We start from the raw sequence: 10,334 nt of genomic DNA on the forward strand, positions 1-10,334 counted from the left end.
ATGTCTCTGACCCGGGCCCCAGGGAGGCAGCAGACTTCCCTGTGGGACGGGTCTGGTTGGCATATAGGGCCCTCCATGGGCTCCTCTTTTCTCTAACACGTCAAACCTAAGCTGCTGCTTTTCCTTCTCCCAGCTCTCCCAGCTCATCTTTTCTCACTCTCTGTCTCAAGATCAGTTCTGCTGTTGATTAGCCAGTGTCACCCAGTTATGGGGTTTCTGAACCCTCTTTTCTCTAACACGTCAAACCTAAGCTGCTGCTTTTCCTTCTCCCAGCTCTCCCAGCTCATCTTTTCTCACTCTCTGTCTCAAGATCAGTTCTGCTGTTGATTAGCCAGTGTCACCCAGTTATGGGGTTTCTGAACCAGCTACGTCATGCTTCCTCCCTTGTGGTCCCTTACACTTACAGGGGCTCCTCCAAAATATCTGCCCCCAGGGACTCGTGCCTTAAAGCCCGTCCTCTCTGGTCCCACAGAAGGTTTAAGGACAGCAGTCCTGCACTCAGGTGAAGGATGAAGATGATCAAAGGGTGTAGGGGGTGGAAATAGCCATTCACAAGTGTGTGACTGGGGTAGGACGTGGGGGACTACGAACGCCCCGTAAAGCCACGTGTGGGTTTGATCCGTGGATATCCCACAAATAAATCCTTGTGTGAGCAATTACTCTCGCCCGTTCTGCACTTGAGGCACATTGTACCCGAGCTGTGGCATGTCTGCACTGGGACCCCAAGGCAGTTAATTTGTTCCAGTTAATTGGGAAGAAGATTTAGTCTTTTCTTTGTCAAAAGAAGGGGAGGGGCATAGGAAGGAAAGGGGAAAGAAATAGGGTAATTCTCTTCCCAGTTACTTTCCTCTTCTTCTGTCTGTTTGGAAATGCTTTAACTTGTGGGTGTTGAGTACCGTGTGTTTGAAAGGGCATCGCAGAGCTCAAGACCTGGAGGAGAAAAGAGTTATTTATCCGTGACTCAGCGTTGATTTGCTTGCGCCAAGTCACCAAAACCAGACCACACGGTACAGATCCAGTCTGGATACAGAGGCTTGATTTGGTGTTTGGGCTTTGCCCAGCCTGGGGATAAAGCCCAACTCTGACTCCAGATCCAGCTTTTGGAGTCAGCGTTAGCATGAATCTGGATGGGGACCAGCCCATTCCTACCCGTCCAGCACAGATCTCATCACTGTACATGGCTCTCAACTATTTTGGTGGAGGGGACAGAGGAGACTGGATACATGGACAGAAAAGGCCTGGGAGAAGCTGGATGGGGGATAGTGGTTGCTCCCTGGGCTCCAGCACTTCATCTGCATCCACCCAGCAGCCGGGATACATGCTGTGCCCTGCCAGCACCGGCGGGTCCTGTCCTCGCCTGCACTAGCATGAGTGGGGAGCACTGTCGGGGCACTCGCTCTGATTATCTGTAGCTGTTTTTTCATGAGTATTAATGGGAGCAGGATTTGTGTGGCAGACTGATAATATGCTTCTGACAGTCAAGGACTAGCACTTCCACAACAGCTTGTGTTTGTATCACACTTTTATGAATAAGCTGTTTTAAAAGGGTCTGAAATTGCATTATTTCAGCTACTCTGATTTGTATCACTAAATAATGCAGCTGATACTGCTGAAACTTGATTTCTTCATTGACCTGAGTTTTTTATTCATTTCATCAGGGCAATGGATTTTCTGTTCATTTTATCCTGCAGGTTAACCCTTACCAGGAGGGTACAAGTTACTTTGGGGTTTTCTCAGACACGTCAGGAGATGATGGGTAAGCACAGGGTAGGACGCTGCCCTTGCTAGCGGTCCTCAAACACTGTCTGCAGGGAGGAGTTTTTGCACCCAGCGTTTCAGCCCAAATCAAGGCAAGGCTCTGCTCCCTGAATTCGGTGATGCCGGGAGAGGACAAGCTCTGTCAGCACGGTGGGGTGTGTGGTCCAGATGTGCCGTGTGGAGGCTGCCACCTTCCCTGGCTCAGGTGGGAGCTGCAGCTTCCTAGGGGAAGTTTCAGAGCATTTTGTCTTCTGAAGGATTCCCACTGGGCTTTAAGGTCCAAATACAGCGGTTGCTTCCCCTGTGGCTGCAGTGCAGCCCCCTCGCAGGAGGCATACACCGATGGTCAGGCAGCCGGCAGCAGTGCTATGCAGTTCTGCTTAGGAAACTTCTTAAGTTTGTTGGAAACCTTTTGGAAAATTGATGTTGCTGAAGAGCAACCAGAACCACCTACCAGCTAGGACGAGACCGTCTGAGCTGCTCTTCTTGAAGCCTCTGTCCTCGGCTACGATCAAGTATTAGTTCATATAGGTGCTAGGGCTTGTGTCTAGGCTGCCTCCTTACAAAAGATGGCCTTGACGATCTGATGGCGTTTTCCATCTGTCAGTCACTATCATGATCTAAAACGTGAGCTGTCTCGGACAATTTTTGCCTGACAGCATCACAATTCCTGTTCATAGCTGCATCCCACTCAGGCACCAGCTTATCTCTGTAGCTGCTTCCACCCCTGAGGGTTTATTTACAGAAACAACACAGCACCAGCTTTGAAGGAGGTCCATGCTGTGAGAACGGCTTTGAGAAAGGAGGTATTGGGTTTCAGAACTGCTCTTTGCTCCTCTCTTTTAATTGCTGTCTCTTTCCATAAAATGTTGCAGTTAATAGTTATGGTGATTGGTGTAGCCAATTTGAAAAATAATTACTGCCTGCTTCAAGATTATCTTTCCTCCTAATTAAAATCCCGGACCTCACATATTAAAGGTGTGCTGTTGACACAGCATCCCATGTGCGCCCAGACAACCTCATTTGGATTTACAGAATTAATTAGGTTTTATTTCCATCCCCAGCTGTTCTCTTCTGCACCAGAAATGTGGCCGCTGTCTCAGTTGGCCAGTGGTGGGAGAGATAAGAGGGAGATCTTCTTGCATAGCTCCCACGCTCCCATCACAAACCAGTCATTAAAAAGTATTCCCCAGACCTCACCGGAGGATTTCCTACCTTCACTGTCCAGGAAACAAATTGCAAGCGCTGTGGCATGGCCTATGCTATGGTTTGGGCATTATATATTATGTGTGTCATCTGTGTGGGTGGGCTGGGACAGCCTGGAGTCCATCACCCCCTCCCAAAGCTGCAGCCAGCAGCGAGAATTTATGATGCTGTAGGAGCAAGGTTTGTCATCCTTCTCATTTTCACAATGCCATGCCTGCAATAGAGGGAAATACAGATAAAAGAGCCAGGGGTTTAATTTTTATTATAAGAAACTGAATTGTCATTGTTCCCTACCCCAATATTATTGAGTGAGTGCTCACTAGCTGCATGTGCTGAGGTGGATACGCCAGGTTGGTTTTGGTAGGGCTGCTTTTGGATACTGGTTGTGCACGCTTGTTGGTCTTGGTAAGGCTGTTTGTGCGTGCTGGGTTGCAGAGGACAGCGTGCTTCTGTAAGGCGCTTCTGTGTTTGACCCAGGTCATTTTTGTCATTATTAATACGCTGCAACATTGGTGGTCACATGCATGTCCTGTACCCGCGTGCAAGGGTCACTTCATCATGCTGTCAAGGTCGTTGTACGTTCATAAAGTTTTTACAACCTTTCAACAAAACCTGAAAGTTAATATTTTGGGTGGGCGTAAGGTCACCAGTATGTTTCTGTGCTCCAGCTGGTAAATTGATAAAAGGAGAGTTTTAAGGCTAAAGCAGCTGCAGGACAAACCCAGACAGTTGTCTTCCCCGAGAGCCAGCCGGTTAATGTGGCTTGACAGTTCTTCCCAGGTAGTTTCCCTGCTGCATGAGGATACCCTAATTCACAGTGTTAAATGGTTGTGATAATCTCCCATTTCTCTCCGCATGCCAGGGGTCTAATGAGCTTACCTGTAAACTCATCAAGGAGGCTGTTTTACGGCTACCTGTGTGAGAAGATTGCCTTGGCACCATAGCAAGCTTTGCTGTGTCCCCATAGTGCAACAACCCATACGGCTGGGCAAGCCCAGAAAATGCTCGTGCTGTGCCTCTGAGATACTGGTTCTCACCAGTTTTCCCCCAGTTTCTTGCTCCTTTTTCATGCTGGACTTGAGGGGACGAGTCAGGCAAGGAGGACCTCCCCAAAACATCGTACTTGTCTTTTACTAAAGCTACGGGCGCTTGGACACCCCTGGGGTATGTGACCCCAGTAAACCCTGCCATGCCCTTCCTGCACACGCCAAGGCAGTCACTCTGCTTTCAGGATTTGATTCACCAGAAAAGTCAATTTTTCTCTTATCTGGCTGAGAACAAGCAAGTACATTTTGTGCCTTGGTTGCTAAATTTTAATGGCTTTCGTGAAAAGCTAATTTGCAGGATTAAGGCTCAGCTCTCCCAAGGGTTCCCGTTGTCTGAGTGCCAGACCCTCAGGAGCCTGGCGAAAAGTGCAAATGAGGAGCAAGACACTTTGCGTGGCTCCGCATGCAACAGCAGGACCCAGCTTAGGATCCCAAACCTCTGAGTGAGAGCACAGAAGTGCCATGTGCTTTGCTCCGCTTCCTCATGCTTTTTATCCAAAGCGCTGCCAGTCACTCACCTGAACTCAGGCCCTTTGAAATATCCATTAAAAATAATCCAAGGGCTTGAATGGGCTGCGACACGGTGGGATACACTGCCTGCACCATCCCTGCCTGCTGTGGGCCAGCGCTGGCACCAGAGATGCTGGGGGAGAAGGGAGGGCACCCAGGGGGGGACATCTTCTATCTCCCCCAGCCTTTTTTCTTTCTGATTTTGCTCTCTGACAGTGTCTTTCTGCTGAGCAAACCAGATAAATTGCCTGTGCAATAAATACTGGAAACATCTTCTTACAGGATGTTGATGCTGCAATAACTTTTATCGGCAGCCCAAAATACAACTGCTGGTACCATTTCTGCTCGTGCATCACTACAGGGTGCCTCCTTCCCCTGTTCTTTTTGCCATCCCCCATAAAAACTAATGCACTTTTCAGCAGCGAGCACAGCTGACCTCCGCATCACATATTTTACATTGCAATATGCCATATTGTGTATCTCATGGACTGATGTTGCGACATGCGGTGATGTATTTTGGTCCAGGATTACAGTAGCAATTGCTGGGTGTAATGGGAACACAGCAGTGTGTTTTAGCTCTTTCAGCCTGGTGACCCTTTATTCCAAGGCAAACATTTTTACAGCCCTGTTGTGTTTACTGTCAGAGTAAAAATCTTCATTCATCAGTGAAAATCATCAGCGCGTGTGTGTGAGAGTGTGTCTGCTTCAAGGGGTTGCTGGAGCCTACTTGACATGTGGATGGTTTGGTCTGTGGTATTGATCTCCTAGGCTGATTGGAAGATAATTGTAGGCTGAAGTACTGAAGGCCACTGTTGCAAGCAATTTGTTTTTCATAAAGGATTGCTGAGGCATGAGATGCTTCAATGCCATAGCAACAAGTGTGATGTAATCGCCAGACAGAGAGCAGAAGGATCCTTATTCATGAAGCAATCCCTAGAGAGGCTTTTTCCTGGCATGGAGAACTCTTCTGCTAGTCAGAAACCTCTCACTTTGAATCACCAATATATCAGTCAGAGGCTGGAGGGAGAAAATGTGCAAGACATGAGCTTCGTGTGTGTGGGGAATAACATGCTTTCCTCTACTGTCCCTTTGCAGGTACTGGCTAACGAACAAGGTGCACATCAAGCGACCCACCACCGGCCTCCTCATGTACACCTTAGCCACTCGCTTCTGCAACCGGATCTATCTCTATGGCTTCTGGCCCTTTCCCCTGGACCAGAACCAGAACCCAGTCAAGTACCACTACTACGACAGCCTGAAGTACGGCTACACCTCACAGGCCAGCCCGCACACCATGCCCTTGGAGTTCAAAGCCTTAAAGACGCTGCACCAGCAGGGAGCCTTGAAGCTGACTGTGGGGGAGTGCGATGGGGCCACGTAGGGTGGTCCCCGGCCGTTCCTGCACAGCCACGGGAGGAAGGGGAGGGGGCGGAAAGGACGAGTGGTGCCTGGTGGGGTTGGTTGTCTTTGTTAATGCGCAGAACAGTGACACAAATATATATACGTGGTACCTATATATATTGACCTGAGTATTATAACTGTTTGGTGTTCACCAAGGAAGGGGCAGGAGAGATGCGGGAGCATCTGGCGTGACTGGCCTGGGCAAGACCCCTTGCCGTGGGCTTGCTGGGCTTGGAAGGGCGTTCGACCTACGTCCGAAAGGTGTGAAGATGGCCTTGGTTTTTGAGGGTATGTTAGGTGATGGGTAAACGTTAAGCCATTTGTCGTGACTGGTCCAAGGTTGGTAGTTAGTTTGTTTGGCCAAGGACGCTGGCGCTGGCGCTCTGCAGCAAGGCACGTTCTTGGCCCCGTGCTCGTGGTGGGGAGGGGAAGGGGCAGGGAGCGGGGTGGGAAGGGAAGGTTTGTTGGCGGCTCTCACAGCCCAGGGACTGCCTGCGGCACTGAGAAGGACCCGTCTCCTGCCCAGCAGGGACCAGTGCCCAGCAGAGTCGTGTACAGATCCATCCGAAACATGGACCACCGGGCTGAGCGCAGCCTTAGGAGAGGCAAGGGAGAAGCCTCCTGGGCTGCAGCTTGATCTCCAGGAGGTGGTGGGGAGCTGTGCTAAGCTGATACCGGTGACATTTGCTCGGAAAGGAGATGTGAGGGCCTCCAGAGAATTGACGCATCGGAGTTGAGCCGGGCGGACGGTGAGGAGGATGCCGAGCATGTATTTTCTCTTCCTTACCTAAGGAGCTATTCAGAAAGGAGCAAAGGTGCTGGAACGTGGCAGGAAGGAGGTTTGCTGCCGCAAACTGGCACCATTAGTATTAAGTGTCTTACTGTGCCACAGTCGAAGACACTCAACATCTGTCAGGGCTCGTGAAAACCATAAGTACATCTAGCTCTTAATTCCCAAATGCTACCTGCTAAGCAGCCTGCCTTCTCTCCCCGTGCAAAAATAACTGCTGAAATACTGGTGATAGGCCTGAGACCCAGCCAAGCAGAAAGACCGCAGGACTTCGAGGGACTTTGTCAAGTCTAAATAATTTATTTTCACTTTCTTCACAGAGAACCAGCACACAGCGCTGTATTCCTGAAGTCCCGCTCTCTCCTTTCTTTCAAGCTCTGATTAGCTCTTACTCTGAACAGTTAAATAGGATGTCAGATGGATCTTGATGGGATGCTTGCCTAGTGATGAACGTCAAAGAAATTATCTTTGCCCATTGTTTTTTTTCAGAGAGAACCCAAAATATAAAGAAGTTTTTATAACCACATTTGCTTTTCTCCTAAATTTTGGGGGTTTTGAGGGAAACAACTAGATTGTTCTGATTAGCCTGTTTAATTTTATGCTTCTGTAGCCTACTCTATTCGTGTCCTGATTAGCGCTCAGTGCCAAAATGTGGGTGAGTCCGGGGTTCAGTGAGTGCAGTGGGAGAGCAAATAACACTACACAGCCAAGCCTCGGACATGTGCTGCAATGCTTTCCTGGCTGGGTTTCATCACCTTTGTGCCTCCTACTGCTGTGTTTTATAAGTCAAAAAGTGTACAGTTTGGGGCTGAAATACTTGACATTGTCTCTTTAAAAACTGAGTGCTTCAAGCGGTAAAAGGAAAAACTCGCTTTCATGTTTTGGGACGTAGAAGCTACTGTACCCGTAGGAGCCTCCAGCCTGCTAATTAGTGTCAGATGAAGATGCCTAAGATTAAGGTATAAGCAACATTATAGTGGATAAATGTGGGCTAATCTGCCACCGAGGGGATGTTTCTTTCCAACTCCAGAAAATGATTTCTTTTATGTATTTTTTTTAAACCTGTTTTTTTTTTTTATTTTTATTTTTACTTGAGTTTAGTTGCACGATAAAGCTAAACCTGGCTGTGAACCTCAGCTTAAGCTGATGGGGTTTCCTGAGATAGGAGGAGACAAAGAGTAAAACTGCAAGATAGAAGAAGTCTGCAATCCCAAGGAGCTTCCCACGATTCAGGAGAAGTTGTTAAAGCCGGATAATTCCCTGCTTTGTCCCCAGTGCGGAGGAGGGACAGAGTAGGGATGAAGTCAACTGTTGTATTGAGGGGCCTGGGCCACGGTACTGATTGCTGTTAGCAAACCTTCTTTTTAAATAAAAATACAAGAAATGAAATAAATGTGCAGGGTTTGGGGTTTTTTTTACATTTATTTATTATCATTGACTAGAAGGGTGAGAAGTGGGGCAAGACCATAAAATGCCATGCCAATTAAATGGGGAGACTGTAACCTTCTTTGCCAGTGAATGAGAGGGGAAGGCTGGGCTTATTTACCCATCTGGGGTGGATGTCGGTGCTCTGCAAGGGGGATGTCCAAAGCCACCAGGATGCCCTCGCTGTGCTTACTGAGCTGAATCCAACAGCAGCACAACGGGGGTGTGCTGGGGGGTGAAAAGGGGATGGGAGAAAGGGTTTCTGGTGCCCTTGAAGCAGCTTCTGGGTCAAAGCACAGGCAAGTTATAGGCAAAGTTATTCAGGGGGATGAAATTGCTAGTGATGTTTCTATTCCCAGAATGGGTCCTGCTCACCCCAATTTTAAAAATACGTTAAACCAAGAGTAAGATCCTGCAGCTATTGGAATCAATGGCTGAGCTCCCATTTCACCTCAATGCCGTGCGGGTTGGTCCCTGCTGAGTTCATATGCACAAAAAAGAATCTAGAAATTTCCCCTTGCTTTAGTGGGCTGTGAGCAGCTCCTCAGGTTGGAAACACGCTTTATCATCTCTCTTTCCAGCAAATAGCTGGGACCTGGCTCCACCAAGCCGCAGCCCCAGCAACTCGGCAAGCCGTAAAGCCCACATGCTGTTTATGAGCAGCAGGAGCGGAGTTTTGGGTGCACCTTCTGCTCTGCACAGGGAGCGGCAGTGCTTGCAGTGGGTGGATGCTATTTGGGCTATTTTGGGGCAGCCGCCAGCCATCGAGCAGCCGCGGGGCTGCAGCAAGGCAGCTGCCAGATGCTATGGGGACCCAACGGCCGCACCAGGCTGCTGCTTGATGAATTTCTTCATGCCCAATTAAGGCTCTCCTGTCGTCAAGAGTGAAACAAAAAAAGAGTATTGATGCTACTCAGGCAGGGATGCAGGTGCATGTGTTGCACCGCGAATGTACTTAACTGCCCTGGATGACAGCAGCAGCTCCCTTCGGTCTTCACTCCTCTGCCCCACTACTCTCTTCAGCAGCAAGGCCAGCCCAAACTGGTGATGCTGGTGGCTTTGGGATGGGGAGCTCCCCCTCCTGGGTTAGGCACATTTGTGCCAAAAGGCCTTTGGATGGTAACAAGTGACCTGAATTTGTAAAATAGAGGTAAACTTTAGTCTCCACCCAGCTAAGCCCCCAGTTTGGGGCTGTGTTTCTCAGCGTGTCTTTTTAGGGCAATAGTTTAATGGGTGCTTCTGGCCAAACCCAATGTCCTTTTCCTCACCGTGTGCCTCTTGGTGCATTTTCCCCTTATAACAGCTTGGGGATAAGGGTCTGGTCTTGCCTGCTCAGCCGAGCCACGGCCAGAAGCACAGCTGCCTGCATTGCTTTTCTTTTTAATCGTGGTTCGCTTGGTTACATCCCAGCCTTCAGATCTGCCACATGCTTCTTTGTGTCTCCGGGCTAACAGCCAGCCCAGCCATGAAACCTCACTGCACCGTCCGACGCTGCAGAGCATCGTGGCAAGCGCACGCTCACTCCTGTTTTCCTCTCCCCTTGATTACTCCAGTGATTTTGGTCCCTGGTGAACAAAGCTCGAGGAGCAAACCTGTCATTACAGACCTGTCCAGGCTGAACAATGATCCTTCAGACAAGAAGTTTAATTCGGCTCTCGCTGCGCTCATTGCTCTGTGCGTGTGCTGCAGAGCCATGCAGAGGAGGAATGCACTAGCACAGCACTTTTGTTCTTCCTATAAAAGTGTATATACATATATATTGATGTGGCTGTTGCTCTCCTGGGGGAGATCTTGCCCATATCTTGCACTGGCACGGAGTACGGCTCCTCTGGTCACGCTGCAGAGTCCGCAGGCTCCAAGAGCTGCCAAGCTCTTCTATAATTAATGCCTTATTTAAAGCTGACTTGGGTGAGTTGCAGAGGCTCCTCTGAACTGCGGCGCAGGACCCCGGCTGCCTCCCGCACTCTCCAGCCCCTCGCCCGGGCAGGGCTGGCAGAGGCACAACATCCCTCCCAGCCGCCGAACAAGAGGGATGGAGGAGGGACGATCGCCTTCCCCGGAACGCTTCATCAGCTGGTTCTCGGGGCAGGGTCAATAACCAGTCTTCTGCTTCCATCACAGCCCAGATAATTAGTGAACAAAGTGCAAATAGTCCTTGTGAATCAAATTACAAATTTTTAAATTTTTTTTCAAGCTGA

At 49.3% G+C, this 10,334-nt stretch overlaps 1 protein-coding gene across 1 annotated transcript in view; it reads left to right on the forward strand.

The window, feature by feature from the left end:
* ST8SIA2 (ST8 alpha-N-acetyl-neuraminide alpha-2,8-sialyltransferase 2) overlaps positions 1 to 6,036 on the forward strand; it is a 23,140-nt gene extending 17,104 nt beyond the window's left edge. The window contains exon 6 of the mRNA XM_009276584.2: positions 5,616 to 6,036. Within this exon, the coding sequence (XP_009274859.1) occupies positions 5,616 to 5,901 (286 nt within the window). The 3' untranslated portion in view covers positions 5,902 to 6,036. The remainder of the gene's footprint in view (positions 1 to 5,615) is intronic.
* Positions 6,037 to 10,334: the final 4,298 nt, after the last annotated feature.

This window comes from Aptenodytes forsteri, unplaced genomic scaffold (assembly GCF_000699145.1).
Source record: "Aptenodytes forsteri isolate BGI_AS27 unplaced genomic scaffold, ASM69914v1 Scaffold1, whole genome shotgun sequence".
NCBI lineage: Eukaryota > Metazoa > Chordata > Aves > Sphenisciformes > Spheniscidae > Aptenodytes > Aptenodytes forsteri.